The 27701-nt window shown below is 56.4% G+C and overlaps 11 protein-coding genes across 11 annotated transcripts; 6 read left to right on the forward strand and 5 right to left on the reverse strand.

Moving 5' to 3' along the window:
* Positions 1-674: 674 nt before the first annotated feature.
* B0H18DRAFT_889115 (uncharacterized protein) lies at positions 675-1466 on the reverse strand (the record flags this gene model as incomplete). The annotated part of the gene is made up of 1 exon (XM_048041260.1): positions 675-1466. A coding segment is annotated over one exon (792 nt), but the record flags the coding sequence as incomplete, so codon positions are not given.
* A 558-nt stretch (positions 1467-2024) lies between these two features.
* On the forward strand, positions 2025-2713 carry B0H18DRAFT_1051360 (uncharacterized protein; the record flags this gene model as incomplete). Its single annotated transcript, XM_048030955.1, has 3 exons — positions 2025-2350; positions 2469-2470; positions 2505-2713. Coding segments are annotated over exons 1-3 (363 nt in total), but the record flags the coding sequence as incomplete, so codon positions are not given.
* Positions 2714-3996: 1283 nt separating this feature from the next.
* B0H18DRAFT_1108944 (uncharacterized protein) lies at positions 3997-4802 on the reverse strand (the record flags this gene model as incomplete). Its single annotated transcript, XM_048032750.1, has 3 exons — positions 4761-4802; positions 4543-4701; positions 3997-4492 (listed from the first exon to the last, which is right to left on the reverse strand). Exons 2-3 carry the CDS (start codon positions 4617-4619, stop codon positions 3997-3999), a joined length of 573 nt encoding a protein of 190 aa, XP_047885688.1. The 5' UTR covers positions 4620-4701; positions 4761-4802.
* Positions 4803-9288: 4486 nt separating this feature from the next.
* On the forward strand, positions 9289-9894 carry B0H18DRAFT_1126707 (thioredoxin-like protein; the record flags this gene model as incomplete). Its single annotated transcript, XM_048035203.1, has 4 exons — positions 9289-9437; positions 9493-9633; positions 9696-9791; positions 9852-9894. The coding sequence occupies 4 exons, from the start codon at positions 9289-9291 to the stop codon at positions 9892-9894; spliced, it is 429 nt and encodes a 142-aa protein (XP_047885689.1).
* On the reverse strand, positions 9802-10119 carry B0H18DRAFT_225996 (uncharacterized protein). The gene has a single exon (XM_048037203.1). The coding sequence runs from the start codon at positions 10079-10081 to the stop codon at positions 9902-9904; it is 180 nt and encodes a 59-aa protein (XP_047885690.1). The 5' UTR covers positions 10082-10119; the 3' UTR covers positions 9802-9901.
* A 1270-nt stretch (positions 10120-11389) lies between these two features.
* On the forward strand, positions 11390-12208 carry B0H18DRAFT_1051371 (uncharacterized protein; the record flags this gene model as incomplete). The annotated part of the gene is made up of 3 exons (XM_048030956.1): positions 11390-11839; positions 11927-12030; positions 12061-12208. 3 exons carry the CDS (start codon positions 11390-11392, stop codon positions 12197-12199), a joined length of 693 nt encoding a protein of 230 aa, XP_047885691.1. The 3' UTR covers positions 12200-12208.
* A 2706-nt stretch (positions 12209-14914) lies between these two features.
* B0H18DRAFT_960722 (uncharacterized protein) lies at positions 14915-15803 on the forward strand (the record flags this gene model as incomplete). Its single annotated transcript, XM_048042991.1, has 4 exons — positions 14915-15044; positions 15076-15193; positions 15440-15639; positions 15781-15803. The coding sequence occupies 4 exons, from the start codon at positions 14915-14917 to the stop codon at positions 15801-15803; spliced, it is 471 nt and encodes a 156-aa protein (XP_047885692.1).
* A 2470-nt stretch (positions 15804-18273) lies between these two features.
* Positions 18274-19861, reverse strand: B0H18DRAFT_1154903 (NADP-dependent oxidoreductase domain-containing protein; the record flags this gene model as incomplete). Its single annotated transcript, XM_048035759.1, has 5 exons — positions 18274-18933; positions 19036-19413; positions 19491-19566; positions 19708-19775; positions 19827-19861. 5 exons carry the CDS (start codon positions 19859-19861, stop codon positions 18681-18683), a joined length of 810 nt encoding a protein of 269 aa, XP_047885693.1. The 3' UTR covers positions 18274-18680.
* Positions 19862-22011: 2150 nt separating this feature from the next.
* On the forward strand, positions 22012-23182 carry B0H18DRAFT_226053 (uncharacterized protein). Its single transcript, XM_048037204.1, has 2 exons — positions 22012-22621; positions 22676-23182. The coding sequence occupies exons 1-2, from the start codon at positions 22158-22160 to the stop codon at positions 23082-23084; spliced, it is 873 nt and encodes a 290-aa protein (XP_047885694.1). The 5' UTR covers positions 22012-22157; the 3' UTR covers positions 23085-23182.
* Positions 23183-24545: 1363 nt separating this feature from the next.
* B0H18DRAFT_226057 (uncharacterized protein) lies at positions 24546-25092 on the reverse strand. Its single transcript, XM_048037205.1, has 2 exons — positions 24661-25092; positions 24546-24606 (listed from the first exon to the last, which is right to left on the reverse strand). The coding sequence occupies exon 1, from the start codon at positions 24927-24929 to the stop codon at positions 24672-24674; it is 258 nt and encodes an 85-aa protein (XP_047885695.1). The 5' UTR covers positions 24930-25092; the 3' UTR covers positions 24546-24606; positions 24661-24671.
* Positions 25093-25956: 864 nt separating this feature from the next.
* B0H18DRAFT_960725 (uncharacterized protein) lies at positions 25957-27115 on the forward strand (the record flags this gene model as incomplete). Its single annotated transcript, XM_048042992.1, has 6 exons — positions 25957-26107; positions 26271-26297; positions 26367-26395; positions 26457-26551; positions 26648-26932; positions 27028-27115. 6 exons carry the CDS (start codon positions 25957-25959, stop codon positions 27113-27115), a joined length of 675 nt encoding a protein of 224 aa, XP_047885696.1.
* Positions 27116-27701: the final 586 nt, after the last annotated feature.

Here is a 27701-nt window from a genome sequence, read left to right on the forward strand (position 1 = left end):
CCAACGGGATAATGTTTGTGAAGTAAAGGTGCAATATACAGCCCTGACTTCACCGGTGAAAGCGCGGACCCCTGTCCCACTCCAAGGGGGGTCAAGGTTGGCTCTGTAAGCTTCCCATTGAAGAGATATCGTGTGAACCTCCCATCAAGGTAATCAGCAAAGAATTCGCAGAGATCGTCCGCGAACCCTTGCTTCCTCAGCATCGCAATCATCATTGTGTGATTGATCGAAGGATAGAACTGAGACACATCCAGCAAAAGCAAAGATGGCGTCAGGTCCCTGGCCCAGGCTTCATGCACAAAGTGCGTCACCTGCATTCCCGCATCGACAGTACTGTGTTGTATAGTACCACCAAATTGGCATGGGTGTAAGATGCCGTATTTCTGGCCATCAAACTGCATGCGCTTGGCAAGGATCTTTTCAAAGAGCTTGCCAAAGACGCTGAGGAGGCATATCGGACAATATGCCTTGGCTTTAGAGTAATCCGGCTTATTAGGCTTCGGGATCACTACAGTAATGGAGCGCTTGAACGCGCTCGGGAATTTGTGCATTTTAATGCATGCATTGTAATATGCTTTGAAAAAAGCATACACTTTAGGGCCCCAATGAACAACATCAACGACATTGCCATTGCGGTCCCTGACCTCCTCAATCATGTGGAAAATGCGCTTAGCCCATTCCCAATTAACATGATCTTCACCCCCGACAGACGTGTTCGACGTGTCTGCCAAGTTCTCTGATATCTCCTCATTGGAGATATCCGGGAATGAGCGCTTCTCAAAGGACCGAAGTTCCTCCAGGATTGACTCATCAATTGCCTTCGGGACGGAAGGCGTAAATTGTTCACGGAACTCCTCTTGGAGTTCCGCTTGTGAATTGATCGGTGTGCCGTCAGCGCGCTTAATTTGTGCACCGGCGTCTAACCGTCTTGGTTTAGCCCAACTCACAAAATTGGAGATGAGCTGAGGGTGGGCCTTCGACAACACGTTGTCAAAGAAGGTGCGCTTCGCGCGGCGTGACGCCGCTCGAACCCATTTGAGCGTCTGCTTGAGGCGCTGTTGCACATGTTCGTGCCACTCATAATAGAGTCGGAATTGCTGGGATTGGTTCCCGAGCGTGTTCCGTGCATGGTGGACCATTGCACTTGAGATTTTGCACTGTTTGCGCACTTTTCTGGCGGCCTTGCTTGCTTTACTGCATTCAAGGTTCCACCAAGATTTGGAGCGTCCGGTGCGATCAGGTTTGGCCGCCCCAGCTTTCCATTCTGCCGTGATGCCATTGAATAGGTCATCACCGGTGCGTTCGATATCATCAGCTGTATCCCACGAGGTGGGCAGCCGTGATATCAATTTGGCAACATTCGTACAAAAGATGTGCGCCTTAACGCCCGTCCGTTGTATTGTCGCTTCAGGTTCCGGAGGAGAACCGGAAATAACCGCCCATGTGAGCGGCGAATGGTCGCTCATGTGTTTGGCTTGGGTCTGGACCTTGAAGTCCACTACCTCATGATCACCACGGTACCAAAGAAGATCCAAGGTACGCGCAGCGGTCATGACATTGTTGGATTGCCAAGTGGCAGGTCCATCCTCTGAATTGCCCAACAAGAGCTGGAGCTCCGTGGCCAAATCCCATAATTCCGCAACTTCGCGCCCATGCGGTGGGCGTTCGTTGTGAAAACGTGTCCGCTTGTCCCATGAAGGATGGCGGAGATTAAAGTCGCCGACCATCACAGAGACGGCTGGCAGAGCATGAGTTACATTCAGCAGGTGCTTCACCGCCGCATGCTTCTCGCTGTCATTATACACGTTCAGGACCGAGAACGGCCCGTCCGGCGTGTTCATTTCTACAAGCAGCGTGTCAGGGTGCGACACGGTGCCTGTGATCATGTGGGGGCTAGCCCCCTTCCATTTCCGGTTGACATATGTTGCCACCCAGGATTTGTTTGACGCGCCGAAGCACGTGAAGTTACGATGTGCAACGGTATTTTCATACTCGTCGCCATCCTTGGACTTGCTGGATGGTACTGTGAGAACAAGCGGAACGGCGGTCAACGAGCGCGAGTGTCCCGGGCGTGGACGATGCCCGAAGGGCAATCGCGTGAGGTAGGTACATCGAAAACTACGGTTTATATACCCTGACCTCCCTTATCTTCATTCAGGAACTATCTCGGCCGAGCTTGCGAGCTCGTGCCTAAACGCATGTTCCAACACACTCCCCCGAGCGAAGCAAGCGAGTGCTCACGCGCACTCCCCGCAGTTCGACATCCGGCACTCCCCCAAGCTCAAATCCTCGTCTTCTCGCAGTCATCCAGCTCCGGCACCCATTCCAACACTCCGACATCCGGCCGATAGTCCATGCTCGCAATGAGCTACGACGGGCGACCCTTAGGTGCGAAGGTAAGGCGTAAAACGTATGGCGGCGCAATCCTCGTCCAAATCCGGCAACTTCAACATCTCCAGCGACGGCAGCGGTTCAATCAATGTCCTCGACGGACGGTTCGGCAGTGCCCTCAGCGGGCGGTTCGGTACCCTCGGCGGGCGGTTCAACGGTTCGACAACGGTTCGACGACGATGCCCTCAGCGGCGGGCAATGCGACGGTTCGGCGGTTCAGCGGTGGACAGCTTTGGCCCTGTCCCGGGCGGTTCGGTTCAGTTCAGCGGGTCGATCGTACGACGTGCGGCGGCAGTGGCGCGCGTGCGGCGTTCAACGGCGGGTAGACGACTTCAGCCTCGTCTAGGCAGGTGGGTCGACGGCGACGGCGGGAGTCTGCGGCATAGCGACGGCCAGCAGAGTATCGGCGAATGACAGCATGCACGCGAGGTACGGCGACGCAGCGAGCGGCGGGCTTTCAGCTGCCCCCAGAGCCTTCTGGTAGTAAACCCCCAGGTGGGCTGACGCGATTGTGTGAGAACAAGCGGAACAGCGGTCAACGAGCGCGAGTGTCCCGGGCGTGGACGATGCCCGAAGGGCAATCGCGTGAGGTAGGTACATCGAAAACTACGGTTTATATACCCTGACCTCCCTTATCTTCATTCAGGAACTATCTCGGCCGAGCTTGCGAGCTCGTGCCTAAATGCATGTTCCAACAGGTACACTTTTAATGTGACCCCAGAAAATTTCTTGAACACAGACCACGTCATGATCTCTGAACTTTTCATCGCGTCGCTGTCATAGTGGAGAGGAGGGGCGGCGGGCACAGGAGCGAACCGAACGCGTATGTGGCTGAGAGATCGCGTCCCGATCTCGCTACTAGTATTGCCGCAGTTTGCCCAAGGTACATAAGTTGCCTATGTACTTCAGACGCTTGCTGGCTTTTGAAGCTATAAGGTCTGTACGTGGACTGCCGCGGAGACTACGCGACGTCCTCCTCCTCACGCAAAACAACCATTTTATGCGTCGAGTGGGGGGCGCCAAGATCTGATTCATCAAGCCTTCCGCGAGGTCGATTTCGTCCTGTTTCGAGAGGAATCCAGCGGGGAATCACCGTCTGGGCTCCAGACGACTCCGTACGAGAGGTTTCTGGTCTGCGGGATATAGGTTATCGACTGACTCAGAGAGAAGGGTCACATAGGGCGGGACGCACCTTTCACGAGTCGCCTCAGCGACTCGGGACAGCAGTTTTTCGGACGCGTCGCTCGACATTGGCAAGAAGATAACTTAATGACCGCTAGATATCTGTGCATGCGCATGAAGTACACTGAACCCAGGCACGCTGCACTCTGAGCAGATGCGTCGCAGCCTGTAATAAGTCTGTAGCACTCGCGACCAGAATCGACATCGTCCCCATTCTTCCGCCAGCTCCATGCTCAAACCACCCCGACCTGGCTATATACCGTTACTGCTCGAGATATTTGGCTTGTATAATGACTTAACATGCATGAGCAACACATCATCAGCTTCCCAGGCACGCATGAGTGAGTCTTCACGTTACAAGTGATACGCAACAATGTACACGATGCGTACAGCAGGCGGAAAGACATCGTAACATTCCCAAGATTATGCTAGTACGTCCACTCGGTCAAGCTCGTCTACCTCGAAGCCGCGCCCGAACAGCTCGCCGTCGGGTTCGTACTCCCGGGCAAACCACACATAGTCGCTCCGAGGCTGCTGTCGATGCTTACGAATCGGACGAGTGTTGTTCGGCCAAGGGGAAGGAGAACGAGCGGGCCTCCAAGGTTTGCGTGCCCCCAAATTACGCTCGACTATCTCGTCGTAGTCGCTCCGGCCGCGGTGCTGCGGATGAAGCAGACGAGGATCATACACAGTTGACCTGCTCGGAGTCCCCGCGTACGTTCCCCGATGCTTTCTCTCCTTCCTCAGCGCCTTCCTCAGCGCCTTCACCCTCGGGTGAATCGGCTTAGGCCCCTGAATCTCGAGAGCTACTTTGTCGTCGCGCGCCTCGAAGTCAGAGAGGAAGTCATCGTAGTAGCTGCGCTCCACCAGTCTGTCTTGGAGCCCACGCTCAACAATGGACGCATCAATAGCCGAGCGACTATCATTGCGCGCTCAGCCGCGAGATGAAAATGAATAGCGAGGGCTCACATGGCGATGGGGTGAGCGAACGCGATAGCCGTTGCCGCCACCAAAAGGACAGCAGAGGTGAGCGCACAGTGATGCATAATGTCGTGTTTGCAACACAGATTTAGATCCCACGAAGAATTCAGGTGGAAGGAACGTGAGGCGTCAGAAAAGAGAACGAGGCTAGAGGGGTGCATGGGGTAAGCGCAACATTCAGACTACCGCCGTCGCTGAACACTGACTTGCCGGCAACCTACTCGGTGGGCTCGAAAGAAGAAAAGGAGCTGAAAGATACGGTAGACATATCTCTCCTTTTATAAGCTAGTGTGCGTGGCCGTGAACGGGCTTGTGATCTCAGCAACGATTCCATGATATCGCGCCGTTCATCGTCGGATAATTGTGCTTGATGGATCATTGCATTTGGATGATGGCGGTTCGCGATACGGAGGATCCTGTGAGGCAGCGTGGTGCATATGCGAATCATTTCCTTGTCGTCGAGTATGAGCGGTGTGCTGCTACGGAGGAGAGCAGACTGGCAGGTTCAACTGCGCTAGCCACGGTTAGCATAAAGCATCGGCAATGTAGACTGAGGAACGGCGTCACTCTATGCTCAACTGCGAAGTAGTGAGGGCATTCATCCATAGTGGTCGAGCCCATATGATGGAAGATTGCATCACAGTTACATTTGAACTTCATTGATCTTTGGCGATGTCGATCACCCCAGAGCACCCCATCGAATTACACCCACCGCATCACGACTGAATATAACGATGTCGCAAACAGGCTTGCAACGGCGCTCGATGCGGTCTGCAGATGTTTTGAATGTGCGAACGTGCGGAAAGCTTCGTGGACCGAGTACTGATACAGAAGAGATCAGAAAGAAATAGTTGCAATGGGCCGGAAACCCTTACGACATGTAAGCTGATGTGCAGAGAAATGACCGTTGGAGATACTCGCAACGGCCTCGGCGACAATCTTCGGAATGAACGGGTTCACTGGGATTCAGGAGAGCCAGCCGAGAGAGTCGTTAACAAGCTGGTCCACGTTGTTCTTCACCTGCGCTAGCTCATCGCCCCGCTTCGCTGATATATTCGGCGTCGTACTTGTTTTGGGACCGTCGACCTGAGGCCCGCGGTGCGCCTTTCCGATGGGGCTCGTAAAGAAGCTGCGCGCATGGCACAGCAAGAAGGGTATCGTACGCACAACTGGGGAAGACGAGCGGCCGGAGGTTCAAGCCGGCGATGAATGTCATCCCAGCAATCACGATGACGACGTACGACAGTCCGATATGCGGTTGTATGCGGGACTCCGTGCAGTTGCTGTAGACGCGGGCATGGTCGCATGGTTGCATTGTAACAGGTGTACGCGATCAAGGATCAAGCTCAGGTCTCCCACCAACGAGCATCTCCTGTGGCGGGAGTGAGTCGACCGACGTACATCAGTTCGAAAGATGCAGAAAAGCTCACTCGGTTCGATACGCAGAAGTCCACGGGCTGCCGCGTCTGGTAAGCACCGTCGCACCTCTGCATGATACTCGTCTACACCAGATATGCCCGGCTTGTGGCAGAAGACGAGTTCTCTGGGGTTCAAACGGTCCTGCGTGACAATTTCGGCGAGACGATCCAGTCGCAGTACACGCAGATTCTCTTCGTCCAAGATCTCCTCCTGACTCGAGATCTTCAGCGCCAAGAAAGGCCGCGGTTCGGACGCGAGCTGGGAGAGCATGGGGACGACCCATTCGCCTCGGTCGTGGAAATGCAGACGGAGAGTTCGCAGATTGACATTACTGGTGAGTGTAGGAAATGCACCTTCGTCCCGGAGATCAACGATGAATGGAACCCAGAATATATTGTGTACGCACTGGCATTACTGGCCGGCCAAGACGTGGGACTGGAGCCTAGGACGAGATGCTGGAGCGCGGGACCACCAGCGTCGATTAAATAGTCTGTTCACTGGCTGTAGCTCCTGCCTCCGGATGGATTGGATGTTCAGGGTGGGCAAGGACCTCAGATCGACGATGTCAGCGAGCATGTCGACCAACTCATCATACCATCTGATGTCTGACATGGCCATATGGTGAGCTTGAGGCGTGCGGAGACAGGCCTGAAGGACTCGGGCGAGTAATCCACCGCGGACCACCGGATGGTCCGGCAAATCAGAGTGGTTATGTTGGGAGGGCCGCGGCGGCCAAACGAGTGCAGCGACGGGAGCATATAGCCCCTGATTTCCACCTTCCTCACGTAAACAAACTGACTGAGCGTGGTCAGAGACCACGGCTGGGCGAAGAAGTTAAAGCCACATCGGTTCTCGAGGCGGATGTGCTCGACGTGCGAGAGTTTGCCAACAAAAAGGAGCGGGAAGGCGCGCGTGAGGGTCCACCCTGAGTAGCGGGGCGATATCTGAAGCACCCTTACGGATGAGCAGCAGTCCGCATGTCGAGAGAGGAAACTGGAGAGGGACCATGCCTGCGTGCTGTCGCGAAGGCGGCCTTGGCGGAGCAGATTGAGGCGACTGCGTGGGAGCCATGCTCGACAGACGCGTGCGCAGGAGAGAAGGGTTAAGCGATCGGGCCAGACGAAGTCGAGGATATGTTCACACAGCTCAACAGGGAGCTGGGGGGGGCGTCGTTCAACGAGTCGTGGTGGTGGTGGTGGTAGGAGGACCATCAAGCGATCTACAGTAAGAAGGCACATCAGTATGGTTCCTGAGTGTGGGAAAGGATTGTAGTATGGTCTTGATACTTACGCGGTTTTGAGGCGAGGCTCTGTTCCGCCATGTCCTCAGTCAAGTACTTCATTCTGACCGAAACTAGACAGCCTCTGAACAAGTTCAATTCTGATTCGTCTCGCATCGGCTGCCGAACACACGGGTTACTCCCTTCGCCCCCACAGAGATCCCTCTAAATGACCACACACCGACATGCGAACCACGACCTTCCTTACGGCCCAGTCGATCTCCCCGCGGCGACGTCCTCCAGAATCTACTGCACGCTGATAGTTCCCGAGAGCGGCTTGAAGTCATGCAGCCGCGCAAATTTGAAAAGCGCCTTCAGGGGCGCAGTGCCTCGCGTGGGTGAGGGCGCGGAGAGAGAGAGAGCATGCAGGATGGTCGGCGAGTCAGTACTGGAACTGTGTCCCGCGTTCGCGACAGTATAATCCGCAGCCTTCTGTATCGCGTGCGTCGTACGTCTCGTTCATCCCCAATCCCGATCGTGCGCGCTGTGCCCTCGCCCTGGAGCGCGTACTCGCACTAGAGTGAGCGTCGGACAGACTCGAAGGCGGCGTGTGCGGGTGGTCTTCACAGGTATCATTTGATTTTGCTTCGGACACTGCATCTGGGACGCGACGCTGCACGACGACGACACGTCCGTGGTTGTGCCAAACTCACACCTCATACGGGCCAATTGTTTTCACGTCGTCGTATCTCACAACGTTCATCCTCTCGCAGGGCCAATTCTACTGGCTGAATTATTCGAAGTACTGATGCTAAGAGTCAGTCTTGGGGTGCTCTTTTGATTGCACATGGCCGGCGAGGCCATGATGTTTCTGACAGGCACCAGGAAGCGATGGTAGTGCCGTAGCATGCATATATGCAGGTGAGTTGGTTGACAGCACTAGAGAAACTTCCTGAGCTGACATCACAGTCGCTACTGACGTTTCCTACGCAGTGCTGCTCCATGTATCACATCGTCTGCGCCGAGAAATTCATTTGACCATGAGCATGGTTGATTTGGGCCATATCCGGCTCTTATGACGAGTCTCAGCGTCTCGCGAATAGGAACCACGGAATAGCGGACTCGATGTTCAATCATGACATCCTGCTCGGCCGCAGGCCCTTCACCGTCTCAGCACCTTCCGTTTGATGATGCCTATTCGATAGGTCCGCAGCTCCTCATAAGCCCTCTGCAGTCCGCTGATGTGCGTCTTCTGTAGCTTGCAGAGATTGCGTTGTCAGTACCAGCTACTCGGGCAAGGACCGGCTCGGAGTTCGCGCTGACACTCTCAATCGCTTCGGACGGACATCTCTGTATGGACCATGCACGCAGTCGGGCGAAAAGCTTGTAGGCTACCTTACGGATGGTTGCGTCCCAATTTAACGGTCTGGCTGCGATGCTCTGACGCTGGCGATTGAAAGCCGTTCACTCATATCGGCTTCCGGAATCCCGTAGGTATGTACATCAGCGGTGCGCGTTTTTCCTGAAGATACAATCGCTATATTCCCGGGTGTTGCCATACCTTCCCGTATTGCGGGCATAGTGAGTTATCTTGTGCGGACTCAGTCATGACGCGAATGGGTGTGGCTGAAACTCGGTTGGTTATAGGTGGATTGATGCCGAGCCGCGTCAATGTGTTTCGACAATTCAAGCACCAGTGTGCTCTTGCGATGCCGAGTGACCGTTACGGCGCCAACTACAGGTACGTCGACTTGATGGCGCTCAAAAACGTGTTTGGACAGAACAGGTACTCACCGACTTTTCCCCTGAGTCCCTGCGCAGTGGCGGATGGTGTTTGGGATGTAACTGTCACATTGACACTTGAGGCCTGCACTCCTGGGATGGAAACCTTTGACGAAGTGGCGCAGGGGTGGGTAGGTGGGCTAATGGTGCCGTAGATGCATCCTCACATAAATTGCCTGCAGTGACGTCTCAGCCGAATCCCCCATCCTAGGAACCACTTGGTATATCGATCTGCGGGACAGACGCCATCATTGTCAAACATTCTATCGGGCTACAGACATCCACCTTTGTCTCTTTCTTTCTACGCCTGCACTATGCGGTTCCCCTTTGCGTTTTCTCTCGCGGCATTCTTTGCTTTTCTTTCCACCTCCGCGGCCTCGCAAGTCATTACCTTGACTGCAGCCAACTTTGACTCCGTAGTCAAGCACGAGCCGCTGATCATGGTTGAATTCATTGCCTCGTGGTATGTGAATCTCTCGGCGCAAGGGCATCCTCTGACTCTTCTTATCCGTGCTCAGGTGTCCACATTGCCAGACGTTGGCTCCCATTTATGAGAGAACCGCGACAAACCTCCAAGGCACTGCGAAGTTTGCAAAGATCGACTGCTCCAAGGCTCCAGAGTCAGAGATCTGTAAGGCCAGCGGCATCCAGGGCTATCCGTACGTAGCTCCACGCTCTTGACTTCCGTAATTCTTGGATGTCATTGCGGGCTGTCGTTTAGGACACTATTGATCTACCGCAACGGCCAGCACACGGAGTACAAGAACCAACGAGACGTCGCAGCATTGACTGACGCCATGTTAGCGCACATTCCAAAGTGCGTATGCAGCTATCTTCGTACTCCTCGCGTTCTGATCTCGTCGTGTTCTCCAGGAAGCCTCAACAACCGCTGTCCCGCCCCTCGAGAAGGCGGGTCCTAGGGCGTGCTCACGGTAAGAGGACACGATGAGGCAGAGACGTGGCTGGATCGCGCATATTCCGAGGGACGGAGACATACGGTGGCATCATGTTCCGAGGCCATTGCGTAGCACAGAGGTAACGAGATACACTCAGTCGTAGCCTTCCATCCCTCCTATCACTCGCGACTGATGATCCTCTTAGTACCATTGTCGTGATGGCTAGTAGTAACGATTTGCCGCCTCGCAGGTTTGAGCGAGGTGAAGACAATGAAGACACTTCTGCCGTGCTATGCGTATGAGGCATGCGCGAATGCGTTCACGCCGAGCCTGGTCGTGCAATCCGGACGCTCCCGCGAAAGGACTCTCCCGCGCAGACCGCACTGAATGGACGTCCACCTCCAGACGCAGCCGCATCTGCAGCTGATTCTGCACAAATGCAAAGTCATTCTCCCTGTGCAAAACTGCCATCGCAAGTGCTAGTGATCAGTGAAGCTGACGAATGTCAGTCTTGGGGAGGTATCAGCTTACCTTAGCCTGGCCAACATGCCCGTCGCCTGTTGAGATCGGTTTGTCTTCGAGGAGAGTCAGCCGTCCTAATAGAAGTGGCTCGCGATTCAGTGACCTGACCTTTCAAACGGACTACAAGCCAGTCCAACGGACGCTGTCAGCAGCAGGCACATCTTCGAAGAAGACACCACCTAGGGAATGACTCGGTACGGTGCGCTCGGCCACGATTCTCCTCAAGACTACACTGCGAATGATCGGCCTTGAGTCTTTGAAGATGCAGTGAGAGGTTGGACGTACCTTTGCTGTTCCCCAGTACGACCAAGGTCCTGCTGCAGCTGCCTAGTCGCGTCTTCAGGCAGCTACGAGCATATCCTGCGTACCGATCATCGTCCTCCCCGAGAACCGCGCGTCGTCCCAAGGCATTCGAGTGCGCTGTCTCGCCTGCTTATCGTTGGTCATGATAAGATCCTATCACGGCCAGTAGTAAGCGGACACACGAGCCTCGGTGGGTGAGCGGATCCTTGTTTCGGATGGCTGCTGCGCTACCAGTTGGCCGCGGTCGGGCTGGCCACAGCTAGCATACGGGCTGGGGTACTACCTGATTAAGAGGAATGTCAGCGGTGAGAGACTGGGCCGATCAGCCTGAGGTTGCGTCTCCGAGGGGTGTAGCATATTTCGCAACCCCCCGTTGACACATTGGCAACATAACAAGTTGACTGGTGGATGCGGCGCATGACGTACACTGAATCCAGCCACGCTACAGCCCTAGCAGACGCGCCGTTGCCTGTAATCAGTCTGTACCCACTCGCGACGTACCAATTCTCCCGGCAGTTCCGTGTTCAAACCACTCCGACTGCTCGAGATGCTGGCTTATACCATGGCGTTGCATGCATGAGCAACACTCAAAATATCAAGCATGCGTGAGTGAGTCTTCACGTTACGATTCACATTACAAGTGGTACGCAATAAAAAGAACTCAATGCGTACAACAGGCACGAAATACATCGGGATGGCCCCACGATCATGCTCGTACGTCCGCTCAGTCAAGCTCATCTATCTCAAATCCGCGTTCGAACAGCTCGCCGTCGACGTCGTACTCCCGGGCAAACCACTCATTGTCGCCCCGGGGTCGCGGGTAGTAAGGAGTAGCGGGACGAGGGGGCGCCCAAGGCCTGGGCGCGGGAGGGGGAGGGGTAACGGGACGAGGGGGACGAGGGGGCTGCCTACGTGCCTCCAGGTCACGCGCGACTATGTCGTAGTAGTCGCTTCGGGGTCGCGGACGAGGATCAGGGCCTGGGTGAAGGGGAGGAGGACCAATGGGTCGCTTAGGCCCCTTGCGTCCCGGCAGGTCACGCTCGACTATCTCGTCGCTCCGGGCGCGGTTCGGGTGCGGATGAGACGGACGAGGCCCAGAATCGGCGTGTCGAGCTTGGCCGCTCGGCAAATGCACGTCCGGACGGTGAGGCTTGGGCTTGCCCGCGTTCTTCTTTATGTTTGCGGCCATTTGCTTAGCCGCACGGTCAGCGGGGTTGCGGCGCGCCTCTAGGTCGCGAGACGCGAGGTCATCGTAGTAGCCGCGGTCCACCAATCCGTCCTGGAGCTCGCGCTCAATTATGGAGGCATCCTCGGTCGCGCGACTGTTATTGTATGGTCAGCTATGACATAAGAATCAACAGCGAGGGGCTCACATGGTGACCGGGTGAGCGAGCGCGGGAGCAGCTGCCGCCGCCAAAAGGACAGCGGAGGCGAGCGTAGAGTAACGCATGATGTCGTGTATGCACTGGGGTCGTTACGATGGACTTCGGTGGAAGGAACGTGAGTCGTCAAACAAAAAAAAAAGAGCGAGGCTGGAGGGGGTCAAGGGGTAAGTGCACATTCGAACTACCGTTGTCGCGGAACACTCACCTGCCGGCAACCTACTCGGTGGGCTCGAAGGAGAAGAAGAGCTGAGGGATCTGTCAGGCGCAGCTCTCCCTTTATACGCCAGCATTTCCGGACTTGGAATAACAGCAGCGAAGACAAGCTTGTCTTGTGGCGTTTATTCAGATTTTCACCCGCTCGGATCATCGTGCTTGACAGTTTTTGGCTTCAAGTTGACAGGCTTTGACAGGCTTGACAGATCGTCGCTTCATGATGGTGGCGCAGACGCTTCGACTTGCGTCGCATGGCGGCGCTCCAACTGGCGCCGCAGCCTGGTGCACGTGAGCCATTCACTCGTCGTCGAGTATGCGTGGCCTGCTGCTGCAGACTGGCGGGACGATAACTCGACTAGCCACTGCCGGCACAAAGCATCGGGGATGTAGACTGGGGAATGACGTCGGCGTCGCTGTGCCGTGATGCGGAGATTGCATCGCAATCACCTTCAGGTACCTTTGGCGATCTGTCGATCACCACCCACTGCACAGCCACCGCAACACGACTGCGTAGGATATACTGGGATATATAACGATCAGAAAACGGTGCCGCAAAGGCTTGGTAGAGACGTAGCTTGATGCAGTCTGCTGCAGACGTCTCGGGCGAGGCACAGTAGGATGGGTGACGCACCTCTCATCGCCTAGGCAACAGTACTTGCTAGTTGTGATCTGACGATCGGAGCCACGATGACGCGCGGAAGCTGTGCATGCATCCTCACGTAAGGCTTTCTCGTGAGCGTCCTTGGGTAAGTACCGAGGAGACATCATCGACAGACGCAAATCGTCGTGGAAGTTGCCGCTGAAGATGACGGACAGCCGCTGAGTCACCGATCGGGCAAGGATCTCCTCAGCCACAGGGCGTCGACCACTGACACGTCGCCTGCCCTATTAAGTAGCTACGGCATCTACTAATTGCACTCGAGTACCTAGTGTATTCACACCCACAGCCACGCGGCGGCTTAAGATCAACGTGTACTTGGGTGCGGTAAAGCAAACTGTCGAGTATTCACACACTCGATGGAATAATGGGACTCGACGCCAGACGCAACTCCTCGGTCGACACACGGAGGCCACCAATGACCGTCCAGTTGCGAGGCTCAACCGCACGCAGGCCATTCACAGCTGGAAGTGCTCACAAGCAAGACGACTGTCCCGCTCCAGAAGCATCCCAGCGGGGGATGGCCGTTCACCCGCGCCGTGTCAGGGGCCCCTTGCAAGTCCGTCTGCATCCCATTGTGCGACTGCACGGTTCCGCGCAACTTGTAGATTCCTCCCAAACGTCGCCGCATTAGCTGGGCACCTCGCAGTCGAGTACGTCCAATGCTTACCTCAAGCTGCACATTTTGAGTCCTGCGCCGCACACCCGCCGGCCGTGCCACCATCGCAGAAACGAATATCGACCGATATCGACGGGCGTGTCGCAGCGCGTCCGGATGCTTGAAATGGGCGGGAGTTCCGGCTACGGGGAATGCCCGACGGACCAAGCACGGCCGGCGCACATGAGGTCTGACGACCCTCGCACGCGATAAAGAAAATGGATGGAAGGGGTGGAGCAGCCTTGGCTGCCATGGTCCCGCGGCCGCGATGAATGTCGGCTGTAGGTGTGGATCAGCCCTCGCGTCCCTTGTCGCTTACGGCGCGGGCTAGTTGCGCGGGCTTGCGGTGCAGGCGCAGCCGGAGGTGGGGCCGTGGCCGATGGCTACGCGAGCATTCTAAGGCCTGCGGGGTAGCTCGTCGCGTCAGGCTTGACGATCATAGAGGTGGTAGAATGGGGAAGGGGACGTACGCAGTCGAGTGCGTGACTGAAAGTGGCGGAGGAAGCTCTTACCCCTTGCGCTCTCGTTGAAGTGGGCGTTGCCTGTTGGTGTAGGAGGAATGGTAACGGGGGGCTGATGGAGAGGTGCGGTTGTCTGAGGCGAGGCATCGTCGAGCTGTGTGGTTGAGATGCAAGCTCGGTGGGAGTGTCTGCGGTATTTATACCTGGGCTGGCAACCCGCGGGCATTGTTCGTCGGGCCAAAGCGTGATATGGTGACAACCGGTGGCTTTGTGGGGCGACGACCTGATTTGGATTGGATCGCCTTCGGTTGTCAGGGCCCGGGACACTACGTGGCATTGTCAGCCCAATTGCGCTAACCGTCATGGGGGAACCAACGGGTCAATCAACTGCTCAATTTTGCTTACTGAGTCCGCAGCCACACAAGGGATGTTCGAACTGGACGAAAGAGTGCTTGCTGCGGTAGCGAACCTCCCAGCTGACCAGCAATCGCCCCTAGGCCCATACGCGGCGAGAGACGGTATGCCACGTCCACGATTGTTCGTCCGAAAAGGAAACCCAGTCGTGTCGTTGCCACGCATCCAGGAGGCAGGAGTGGCAAACGCTTTGACACATGGCGCACCGATCGCGACGCTTGGAAATGGCCACCTGTGGTTCCAATTGCCATGCGTCCTTGTTCTCTGACCCCTGCGTGGCGCCCTGAACGTATAAATACGGTCTCGCTCTCTATCGTTTCCCCACGCCCCTTCGCACTTCGACCTAAGCTCACCTCGCTGAGCACACCCACCATCATGCGACCGCCCGTCGCCCATCGACTTGCCGCATCCCAGACTGCGTTTGTCTCGCATGTTACCATTCCTCCTAACCACTCCGCGGAGCGACCTCCGCGCCCTTCGCGCAGACTTTGATTCCGCGCATTACGCACTACGGGGGTTTCTGATGACCCAGCGCAGCGTCGGCGGCGCTACTCTCGTACGTGAGTGTCCCCAACCTCGTTCGCCCCGTAGAAACAAGCGACTCACGACGTGCTCTCTTGCGCTACAGATACGTCACCGAAGACGTGCGCGAACCATCCGTAGCCACAACGAGGGAATTTGAGGGGGATATGAAGGCGCCTCCAAACAAGTAGGCCCTGCACCCACTCAGCCCCCCCTACCCAGAACGGACGCCGGAGCCTCGCTATTCGCCCGCGAGGATGACGACCCATTGCCATCACCGGTACACCGGGCCCTACATCGGACCCTGCCCCGGGTCATGACAGTCTCAGAGGCAGAGCGGGACACTAGTAGCGAGGACATGCGCACGTACCGACTTCGACCTGGACTCTTACGATGTGAAAGACTACCCGTAAATGACGCATGCTCCTACTAGGCACGGCGCCGCGGCGCCGGCGTTCAGCCTCGACTTGAGGATGGCACGGCAGACAAACCAGCGCAATAGGGCCTGGCGGGATGCGGGCAAGCCCGTGCACGCCTCTCCGCCAGGGGATCCGCTGGGACGGCATAGAGAAGCACACGGATGGTCTTCCGAGTTGCATGATCCCTCCGGGAGAGTCCTCCTGCGATGGGCATGTGAGTCGCGAGGCGTATTGCGTTTACACTGCGAGGCTGCGGGACCCGGGTCGACCGGTGCCGGAGGACGACTGCGGGAGGCGGGGGCGACGCGGCGTGAATGACTCTGACGCAAAGATGGAATGAGTGTCTATGCTATAGCGGCAAGAATGGGTGGGTTATGATGGTACGCACGTATGGCTCGTCGCTGCCACCGACGCCGCGCTGTCGCGTCTGTGGCTGAGAGATCTCCCCCCGATCTCAACCTTCCTCCGCTGCCGCCCTGTCGTCGTCCATCCCGCACCCAACCATCGCGAGCGCTCCCTCGCTGTCACGCCACGTCTTGTCCGTTTATCTCGCATTAGCGTACCAACGGGAGTTGCTGAAAATCTACGCCTTGGCTATATGCTCAATCCCGAGTACACAGCTGAGTTGGCGGGAGATGCAGGGAGCTTAATAGATACTATCAGTGGCCCTGCAATGCAATCGCGACAGTAATGCAATTACTCAACTCCCGTTTCATCCGTCCCGTCAAATATTCTGGAATTTTTGTACAATGTTCTTTACCTCGTACTCAATGTTTCTGTGTACTTTAGTGAATTGAATGTGTAGCGCATTTGGGGAGAAGAAATCGATGAATGCCTTCCGCGCCTCAATAATGGCACTGGTACAGTCTCGGCTGACCGCATCCCTTGGGCGCTTCGTCTGTGGGTCTCAAAGGTGCATTGAATTACCATATAATATGTTCCTCATATTTTTCCGAAGCCTTCCGTCTCTTGTTGCAACTTCTGAGCAGGAAAGACGTCTGAGCGGTGGTCAGAGCGTGACGGAAAGCCACCCAAGATCAGCAATCTCAACTCCGCTCCTTATCAGTTACCATATGCGGTTACGATCGCAGCAGTTGCACTACTGTTGCTCGCCCGCCGGACAAGGCATTGCAGGCATTAATGGCCATGCCATCCTCCATTTGACATGCGGGGAGCTAATAATCACTGGAGAAAAATACAACTCATGAACTGAGGAAGGATCGGTGTATAGCACCTCCAGAAGAGTCGAAGTAGTCGACTCGTTATGGCTTCTCAACATTATGACTTACTATACTGTAAGAGATGCCAGTCCTATGAGTTTATCAGAATAATATAAATACATCCACGGCCTCTCCGGCGACTGAACAAGGTGTTTTGGATAGCACAAGGTAGCATGAACATGTTGGTTGCATTGCTGTATCGCCGTGCAGCCACAATAGCCACAGTCGGCAACCCTCGGCAATACTCGGCAGTGTGACAGGAACTGTGACGAGCCTCGGAGAAGAGTTGCATTACTGTTCCAATCCTTGCTCCCTCTCGGCATCCCTCTCATACTCCCTGGACAGGGCCTGTAAAATCATACACTATATATTCAGACCTCAGGAATCCGCCAGTGCAAACTCCGAGAGCTTCCGGTGAGCGGTTCGTCCCGCAGAAAGGAAAAAGTGCGAAAATTGCACTTCTGGTACAGTGATAGTAGTGCTTGGACCATATTGGCCTGGAGGTGAGTTTCACTACAATCCATTTGGCTGCGTCTACTAGCTTATGAGCAATACGTCGCGTCCATCGGGCTCGGGGCGTGTGCACGCGAGGCAAGCATTGCTGAGACGGTCGCCACTCCCATTGTTGTCCCTCCCGCGCCTGCATTATGCGCCCAACGTCCCGCAGCGTATAAATACCCCTTCTGCGCCGCTACCCACATGCAGAAACCGCATATTCACCTCTCCGACACACTCTTCGCTCACTCCTTGTCATGTCGTCCCGCTTGCGAGTCGGTAGCGGTCGTCGCTCGACGCAGCCCTTGGCCCTCTCTTCATCATGCGTGTCGCGTTCCCTTCGGGCGTCACCACTCCTCCTAACCACCTCTACCGAACTTCGCAAGGGTATTCACGTCGGTGAATGGCGCTACACCGCCTCCGCCCCTCCTTTGCAAATCACTCACCATCTGCTTGGCGCCGCGGCGATTGTACGTCCCTTCTTCCGTAGTCTGCTCTGCCGGGATTGACTTGCAGCTGCTGTAGACCTGTCCCAGTCGCGTACAAGTGTATGTGTCGCGCTGCCCAGCTCCCGTGAACGCGCCCACGTACGTCGTTCCTCGAATCATGGGTTCGTGCTCACCTGCAGCTGCAGAGCCACTCGGTGTCGACAACCGGCCGAAGAGCGCCCGTTACCTGCTTACCACCGGAGACCCTAACCACAACAGCCCTCGCCGTCAAGCTCTCGAGGTCCGACTTGCGCTGGGGCCACTCAAGTAGTCAACAGGTCAATGCTGGCCCCCAACAGCTCGAATGGCCCACCCGTGAGGTGCTCACGCACACGGACGACGTTCTCGAAGTCGAAGTCGGGCGGCGGCCACCATTGAGCTTCGGAAGGACGGGCTGCGGAGGCCATCGGCTATGAACTGTGGGCTCCGTGGGCTCCGCACTGCGGACGGTCGTTATGACACACGACGTGGCCGCTGAGGCTTCCTAGGCTTCGTTGCTATGTCCAGCGACAATGGCCGCGGGTAGGCTTCGACACCCCGTGGGTACGACCGACAATGCGCGCGGCATAGCGACGCATGGATGGGGTGGCCATTCGACTGGTGCGCATTGCGCGGGGGAGTCCTCTCGCGCAAAGCATAGTGGTCGTGTGACTGAGCCTGTTCGTGGAGGGTGGGGCTGAAGACGGACACGTCGAAGGGTCGTTCGACTGATGTCGCTGTTCGCTACGATTTTCAAACCCTCGCATGCTATTGTACGTCACCATCTATATCTCGGACGGTAGAGGTGCGGCAATGGCTGATTCTCTGGAGCTGCCCCAAGGACCGTAACATGACGTTCGCATAGAAGCAGAGAGACGGGAGCTCGACCGAGGTTCAGCTCCTGCTGCAGGCATGAATCAACGAGAGAAACCACGCTACAGACCTGAGGGCAGCGATGGGCCGTACACGAACCAACCATATAAGCTACAAAACATCGACTCAGCTCACACTTACTATCGTACATACGCAAGAGACTTCTCGCCCTCCCTCCACGAGTCCCCGAAGCCCAGCCTTCACGGACCCCACACCAATTTTACGACTTCCCTCACCGCGCCACCCTGCAGCTCCTCCTCAAGATCGATCTCCGCGGCAGCGACGTCCTCCCGCATATGCTCAACGCTCGTCGTCCCCGAGAGCGGCGTGACACCGTGCATCTGCGCGAGCCTGAAGAGCGCCTGCGCGGGCGTGCAGTGCTTTGCGTGGGCGACGGCGCGGAGCGAAGGGTGCGCGAGGAGCGAGGGCGAGCCGGAGAGGGTCCAGAATGATCTATAGTGTAGACGGTGAGTCCCGAGCCGCATATCAACAATTCCAAGGAGCGGGAAGAGTCGACTGGCGACTGGGAGATCCGGGAGGAGAGCGGACACTCACTGGTACTGGATCCCGCGCTCGCGACAGTACCGACACACCTCCCTGTCCCACGCGTTCCCCTCGAACCACCTGTTCTGCACGACCTGCACGCGGCGCCCGGTCTCCCGCTCGAGCTGCTCGAGCACGCGCACGTCGTACGTGTTGCTCATCCCGATCGTGTGCACGGTGCCTTCGTCCTGCAGCGCGACCAGTGCGCGCCACGCAGTTACGGTGTCCGCCACGCGCGAGAGCGGCGAGTGCAGGAGGAGGCTGTCGAGGTAGGTCGTGCGCAGGTTCCGGAGCGAGTTTTGGACAGAGGTTTGAATCTGGGTGGGGATGGGGTCGCTCGGGTTGTAGGGGAGCGGTTTGGAGCGGTCTTGACCGCCGAGAGAGGTGAACCTGTGAGTGAGAGTGAGTTCGCAGGGTGAGAGGGAGGTTTCGGAACGAGGGGGAGGCTCGTGAGATGGGAGGCTCACTTTGTCTGGATGAAGAGGTCCTCGCGCCTGATGCCGTGTTGGTTCTGCAGGATTTCGAGCGCCTCGCCCACAAGTTCTTCGCTAAGCAGAGAGTCATTGTCAGCTGCAACTCTGTTCTCTCCATAACAGGCCCGTTTACTTGTAGTGTTTTGGCTGACCAGCTACCGTATCGCGTCGATGAGGCGTGTTGAGAGACGGAAACTGAACAGGTGCGTACCAGTGTCGATGGCACGGAAGTCATTGAGAACCGCGTTGACGACGAGGTCAGTAGTGCGCTCCTTCTTCCTGGATTTCCCTACGTCAATCACGGAACGACCTAGCAGTCGCAGCACATACCACGCAGTGCCGTAGATGATCTTTGCGGTGGTCATCGCAGCTTCAGAGTGATCGTACGAATGAGCGCGTTAGAGACGACTGTGCATGCTCTGAGACTGCGGTTGACGGTGGGGGTGTGTCGCAGCAGAGCCTGGAGGACGCGGCGGTGGCTGATACGGCGGATGACGTCGTTGGGTCCTCGTGACCCATACCCATCTACCGGACTTGCGAGCGCCTTCAAATTCTCAGGCTGAACGTTGGATACGCATGCGTTGGCGCGGTGCATGAGAGGTCCAGTCACGATGGTGGCTGGTGTACTGGCATGAACGTTTGCGCAAATGACGGAGCTGGCGGAAGCGCAGGAAAGAGGCACCGCCGGGACGCGAGTCGCGACAGTCACCGTGACAGACTGCGACGCGCCTGTGGCGTGGGATATGGACACGTACGTTGCAAGCGCTGACTGGACTCCTCTCGAGCTGACGAACCATTATATAGTCCTCGTCTCTGGATGAAGACTGCCACGTAGCCAAAATTGTAAGGGACACTTTGTTCCTATTCTTGTGGGTATCTCTACGATATCGCATGTATTGTGGTATATTCCCTGTTGGTGTGACGTCTAGCTGCTATCTGATATCACTGACATCGTCGGCACCTCAGAAACACACTACACATGCTCAGGCCTCATACGTCCTCTCCGCAAGTACCAGACACACGATTACCGACAGCAATGAGACCAAAATCTGCGCAAGTAGACGTTCGAATTGGCCAGCATGAATGCTTTCGTCAGAGCAATCGCTCCCTCTTACTCTTCCTGCTACTCTGACAGCGACTAGATGCATAAATCCGGTACAGAGTAACACCTGCCGCACATTCCCGTGAAACAGTGTTTCAGGGCAAGAGCCCCGGGGTACGGCGATTCCATTTCGCAGACCGATTGATCTTCGTACGTTGACAATGACACGGAGATGATGGCGATGCCCGGCTGAGTGGCCCTTTGACCTCGTGCAAGAACAATTTTGACCTTGCTCGCGGCCAAAGGCTTGCTCACGCTTACAGCCGGCCCGACCTACTAACCCTTGTGTAGCGTCCGTCGATTTGTATCGATCCTTCCTGGTACTGCTTACTTATTACTGTGGTAATAGACACGCATGCTATGCACCATTACAACCGACGCTCAAGAGGTTCGTCTACTCACCATCCGTGAGGTGAAACAATGATCCCGCTAACAGTGGCACTGCAACCAGTACAGTACTGAATGGTATCAGCAATATGAGATCAAGACTGCCTCATATGCGCCTGCGATGGACCTGATTGTTACTGTTGAGCCTATTTCCTTCTTGATTCCTTCTGCATCGGCGACGACTTCGCCTCCAACTGGCTCAACGAAGTACTTACCGAAGGACGTTCGCATATCCAGGACGTCCCCAGATTGACTCGAGCGGCTCTTCTGTCAAGCCCCTGCAGCATCGTCACATACAGTGGTGACACGGTGGGGTGATCGGGGTTGATCGACATCGTCGAAGATCGAAGCAGTCGTGATGCAATCTCCCATCATATGGGCTTCGGATGGATGCTCTCACTCTGCAAGAGCATCGCAGCTGAGAACAGAACGATGAGTACCGAGTCGTCCCCCACTGTACATCACCGGAGCTTTGTGCTGACAATGGATAGTCTGGTTATTATTTGACTGTGAAAGCCGCCAGTCTGCTCCCCTCTGCAACAGCAGGCCGCTGCTCATACTCGACGGGTAAATTGTGCATATATGCAACAGGCTGCGTCCGTCGTGAATCGCCATCATCCAAATGCGATGACTTGTCACATAAGCACAACGACCCTAGCTGATGCGATGAACGGTCTTAGATCGCTGCTGTGATCGCAAGCCGGTGGCGCGGCCGCGCATACCAGTGTATAAGAGGAGAGTTATGCCTGCCGTATCCCTCAGCTCATCTTCTTATTTCGAGCCCACCGAGTAGGTTGCCGGCAAGTGAGTGTTCAGCGACGGTGTGGTTTTAATGTTGCACTTACTCCTTGCCCTCGTCCAGCCTCGCTGTCTTTTTTGACGACTCACGTTCTTTCCACAATCCTTCGTAACGACCCCAGTGCTTACAGGACATCATGCGTTACTCTACGCTCTCCTCTGCTGTCCTTCTGGCGGCGGCAACTGCTCCTGCACTCGCTTGCCCGGTCACTATGTAAGTCCCTCACTATTTATTCTTGTCTCATGGCTAAGGATACAACAACAGTCGCGCGACCGCGGATGCCTCCATAGTTGAGCGTGAGCTCCAAGATGCACTGGTTGAGCGTAGCTACTACGACGACCTCGTCTCTCGAAACCTCGAGGCGCGTAGTTCAATGACTGGACAGGAGCGCGCCGCGTCGGTGCTTGGGAAGATGAAGAAGGGCCAGAGCGGTTCACGTAACAGTCCAATGGCAATGACTGAACAGGAGCGCGCCGCGTCGGTGCTTGGGAAGATGAAGAAGGGCCCGAGCGGTTCACGTAACAGTCCAACGCCAATGACTGAACAGGAGCGCGCCGCGTCGGTGCTTGGGAAGATGAAGAAGGGCCCGAGCGGTTCACGTAACAGTCCAACGCCAATGACTGAACAGGAGCGCGCCGCGTCGGTGCTTGGGAAGATGAAGAAGGGCCGGGGCGGTTCACTTGAGTCCTCTGGGACGCCTCATCCGCACGCGGGTTCGAGCAGCTCAGCTCAGCAATCCAGACCTGGGAGTCCGCCTCTGATAAGACCCACGCCGATCCGCCCTCAGACAGCCGGGTCCCATCCCCGGGGGTATGACCTCGACGGCGAGCTGTTCATGTGAGCCCCTCGCCATACAATCTTATTATCTGATGACCGAGCATGCAATAACAGTCGGACGACCGAGGATGCCTCCATGGTTGAGCGTGAGCTCCTCGACGGACTGGTGGAGCGCGGCTACTACGACGACCTCCTCTCTCGGGACCTCGAGGCGCGCAACAACGCTGATCCGGAATCGCCTCACCAGCGCGCCGAGAGGGAGGCCAGGGAGCATGCGCAGAGGGCTCCGCAGAGAAACGCGCAGTACATGCAGGCAGCGGGGGAAACACTTTTTCACTTCGCGCAGCATGGATACCCGGGCCAGAGTAGGGGGCCTTATCCGCCTGAGCCTCATCCGTGGATCGGTCGCATGGGACAGCACGGCGGCGCCGGGCATGGGGCGGGAGCCCAACATCATCCCCGGGATTATGACCTCGACGGCGAGTTGCTCGAGCGTGACTTCGAGGCATATGAGCTTGATTGAGTGGACGTAGCATAATCATGGGGCAGTTACGATATCTCTGCGCCTGTCGTACGCGTCATGTACATTGTTGCGTCCATAGTGGGAATCGTAACGTGAAGACTCGCTCATGCGTGCTCGGGACTTTGAGGATCAGTTATTGAAACGTTGCTCATGAATCGCCGTGCATGTCAAACATCCCGAGCAGTAACTATATATGGCCCGGTGGGAGTGGTCATGAGTGCACGTCGAGGATGGGAACCATTCTAGATGCGATTAGCAACAGGCCGCGACGCGTCTTGGGCATGTACGTCGCTTCGTCTCTCCAGACTCATCGTTACTCATGTAGGTTCGCGCTTATGTTTAGGGACACATCGGTGTCACTCTTATCCAGAGGAGGCAATGCATGTCCGGAGCGGCATCCGCTTCTGAGATCTGAGGTTCCAGTAAATGAAACTCTCGAACTGCCTTGGAGCATACAGGCTGTACACGCGCGACGCGATCCTCAAACGCCTACTCCAGCACTTAGTCACAATCACATATTATTGCAGGCAGGATGACTCGTACAATAGTGGATGTTGAGAATAACGGTGAAAGCCTGCATGAATGCCAACGGTGCTGAACCTGAGGCTGGGTGAGTGCGCCGGCGGTCGAGGTCGGCTTCCGTGAACGACGAGCGTAGAGCGTATGCGAGAGGGCGTCGCTGCCGCGGAGATCGATTTTGAGCACTCGGAGGAGTTGAATAACGGCGCAGCGAAAGAGGTCGTGAAGTTGCAACTTGGTGAGGGCGGGCTTCGCAACCGGGGAGAGGAGAGGGAGGGTGAGAAGTCTGCTGCGTGTGTACGATAGTAAGTATGAGCAGAATCAGAGTTTTTTTTTTTTTTTGATTCCTTTTATTGTCCGCGAGGGCCTAGCCCTATGTAGACAAGACTCTGGCTCTACGAGTAAGTACGGGTATGTTCTATAAGGATCAGGCTGAGCATGAGCTCATCGCCGAAGCGAGAGCTTGAGGTTGTAAAGTAGGAGAGTGGAGTGGAGTGGGGTGTCGAGGCAGTGACCGTAGCAGTAGTGTGTATGTACAGTAGCAGAAGACGCGGGCGCAATAAGATCGGGGTTGGGTCTATATACGAGTTGAGTCTATGTATGAAGGAAGTGGACTCCCGCCCGGGAGACGACACGCGTTCGATATGGCTAACAGACTGGACGAGCGGTCTGGCTCAAAGCGGGGCGCGAACGAGGTGCACGGGGCTGACTGTTGCAACCTGCCGCCCTCAGGTGCGACCCGGCATCGCAACGCTCGTCCCGGCTCCTACTGTGACCGTCGCAGGCACTGTTCGCTTTCTCTCTGGAGAATCAGAGTTATGGAGCTTATATATGATTGAACCGTGTATGGATCGCCGTCCTGTGGAGTGAGCGAATTCTGCTGTTAATTCATGCCTGTTGCCGGAGCTGAACGATGAACTTCGGTCGAGATCCCGTCTCTGCACGCAAACAGAATGATATTGTGCCTGATGGAAGCAGCTTGACCATCATACCTGGACCGTCCCTGCCACCCGAGAGGGTGATTCGTAATGCATGCGCACTGCATGTGAGGGCTTACCAGTAGTAACATCAGTTAGGCGACGTCTTCGACATGCCCGTCTCCAGTCCCATCCTCCACGAACAGGCGCAATCGTACGATCCCCACGCTTCGCGCGAGAGGGATCCCCCCGCGCAAGGCGCACCAGTCGAAGGGCTACCCCATCCATCTGTCGCTAAGCCGCGCACATTGTCGGTCGTAGCCACGGGGCATCGACGCCTATACCCGGCCGTCGTCGCCGGCCATAACAGCAAAGCCTTGGCCGCCTGAACGGCCACGTCGAGTGCCATAACGTCCGCTACTTATACGCAGCCATGAGCCCACAGCTCGAGAATCGATGGTGACCGCCCGACTTCGACTTCAACTACGTCGTCCGTGTGCGTGCGCGCCCCGCGGGCGAGCCTTTCGGGCTGTTGAACGTTGAGAGCCAATGTTGACCCGTGCACTACTTGAGTGGCCAGCGCGACTTGGCCCTGGAGAGATTGACGGCGAACGGCTGTTGCTGGTAGCGTCTTCGGTGGTGAGCTGATGACAGGCGTTCTTCGGCCAGATGTTGACGCCGAGCGGTTCTATACGTGCGTACGAGTCCGCGATTTGAGGAACGTGAAAAGTCTACAGCACCTATAAGTCACTTTCGGTGGAGCGGCCTACGGGGAGAGGAGGACATACCAATGTCAGGGCGTTGCGCAGATGGTGTACAGGTTTCGAAGGAGGTTTGCAAGCAGTGTGGCACCATTACCCGACAGTAGAAACCTTCGAGAAGTTCGGTGAAATGTGGTCAGGAGGAACGGCCTGAACAGAGCGCCACAGGGCCGCCGCGTGGTAGAGAAAGGATCAAGGACTGCGTCGGGTGGCGACCGACTCTGAGTCGGAAGCTGGACGACGCAGCAAAGGGTGCGCAAAGAGAGGGGCGGAGAGGAGGGTATGCAGTTCCTTCGGGTGGGTAGCGGTGCGGGATGGGTGTTTATACGGCCTGGTGGACATTGGATGCACAACGCAGGCGCGAGAGACAACAACAGGAGTGGCGACCGTCTTAGCGGTGCTTGCCGCGCACGCACGAGGCATGAGTGGCGGATACGGTCGATGCGTGTTCCCATCGACCTGTCATTGACCATACGCATACTGGGACAATGATCGTGGAACTCACCGCCGGGCTAATATGTTCCAAGCTCGCATCTCCCCCCGAGTCCCTGCTCACTGGCAGCCGTCACGGTATACCGGGGATCACGCATATAGAAAAAAACTTGCGTTGGCCGGGAGAGTCGACGGTGCAATGTCGAATGATTCTGAATCGGTAGCGGTGAGCAAGGGTTTGACATGGACGGCGAGCCACGGCCGAAGGATGAGATCGGGGAGCGATCTCTCAGCCACAGACGCGTCGGTCACTGGCCTCAGCCACCGCGCCGTCATGTCCTCAAGCTTAACCTCAAGGCTGCGACAGACCACTACCGCTCCCTGGCACTCTTTCGTACGATCGCTCTGACGTGGAGTTGCTGCGATCATTACCGCAACGATCATTGACGGCACTGCGTGGTATGTGTTGCAAGTGCTACTACGTCGTCGCCGGGCCCATTGACGTGGAGGACTCGAGGAAGAAGGAGCGCACTGCCACTGACCTACATAGTCGTTAGCGCGATCCTCAATTGCCTCCGACACTGGTACGCACCTGTTCATCTCTTGATTCTGTGGTTTCGTCTCTCACCACGCCTCATCGACGCGCCGTCCAGACAAAGCACTACAAGACAAAGCACTACAGGTAAGTATAATCGCTTTGGGAATTCTTGAATTCCCCGCCGAAAATTTCCCGCTCTTCGCAGCGAAGGACTCGTAGGCGAAGCGCTCGACATCTACAGAAACAACACGGCATCAAGCATGAGGGAGGAGGACCTTTGGATCTGGAGCCCTGGGCACAGTGAGCCTCACCAATGACATTCCTCCAACCCTTTTCTTACGACCCAGGTTAACCTCGCTCGGCGACCAAGACCGATCTAAACCCCTCCCCATGCAGCCAGAGTGACACCACCATCCCCACCCAGATTCACGCCTCCGTCGGATGCTCGCTCCATAACCTGCACACGACCTACCTCAACAACCTTCTTCTACACTCGCCGCTCTCCGCGGCGCGCACCGCTCGTCGCGCTGCAGAACGTGTGGACAGTGCGCACGAACGGGACGAGCAACACGTACGACAGCGGCTCCAGCGGAAGATCGGGCACCGCGGTCGTGCAGAACCGACTCTCGAGGGGAACGCGTGGGTGTACCGGTACTGTCGCGAGAGCGGGATCCAGTACCAGTGAGTATTCGTCGATCTTGTGCGATTATCCGGGTCGCTGAATGCCGCCTGGAGTTGTTGATCGTGCTACGCCGAGCTCACCGTCGCCCCAACAGATCATTCTGGACCCTTTCCGGCTCGCCATCCCTCCTCACCCACTTCAAGTCGATAGTATGCAGGACACGAGCGATGACTGTCGCATAGTCAAACAAAAACTGCCGCGACCACTTCGATTCCGTCTTTGTGAGTACATCTACATCGCGTGGCGTACGGTATACTCCCTGCTGACGTGACGTCCAGCTGCTATCCGATATCATTCACCTTCTCGGTGCCTCCTTAAGAACACGGTATACATACTCAGGCTGCAAGGGCAACGTGTCTTCTGCATGCAAGTCGCAGTCACGCGATTGCCCACAGCCGTGTGAAGAAAGCCCGCGTAAGTAGACATTGCCGAATTGCACGGCACGAATGCTTTCGTCAGAGCGACCACTCCCTCTCGCACCTCTTGTCACTCAGACTAGATCCACAAGTACGGCTGCCGCTCGTCCCGAACAGCAGCGTTTAGCAGCTACGGGATATGGGGCTTCAAGCCAGTGGTCGGAACACTGTTGCCTGCGCAATGAGAGGTGCGTCATCCTTCTTCTATCCGACGATATCGATGACGATGCCCAGCCCAGGTTAAGTGGCCCTCGGGCCTCGTGCAAGGACAATCCTGATCTTGCTCGCCGAAGGCCTGTTCACGCTTGTGGCAGGCCCGGGCAGAGGGCTTACTACTTAGCTTCCGTCGACT

The sequence above is a fragment of the Fomitopsis serialis genome (genome assembly GCF_022376445.1).
Source record: "Fomitopsis serialis strain Sig1Antser10 chromosome Unknown B0H18scaffold_212, whole genome shotgun sequence".
NCBI classification, from domain to species: domain Eukaryota; kingdom Fungi; phylum Basidiomycota; class Agaricomycetes; order Polyporales; family Fomitopsidaceae; genus Fomitopsis; species Fomitopsis serialis.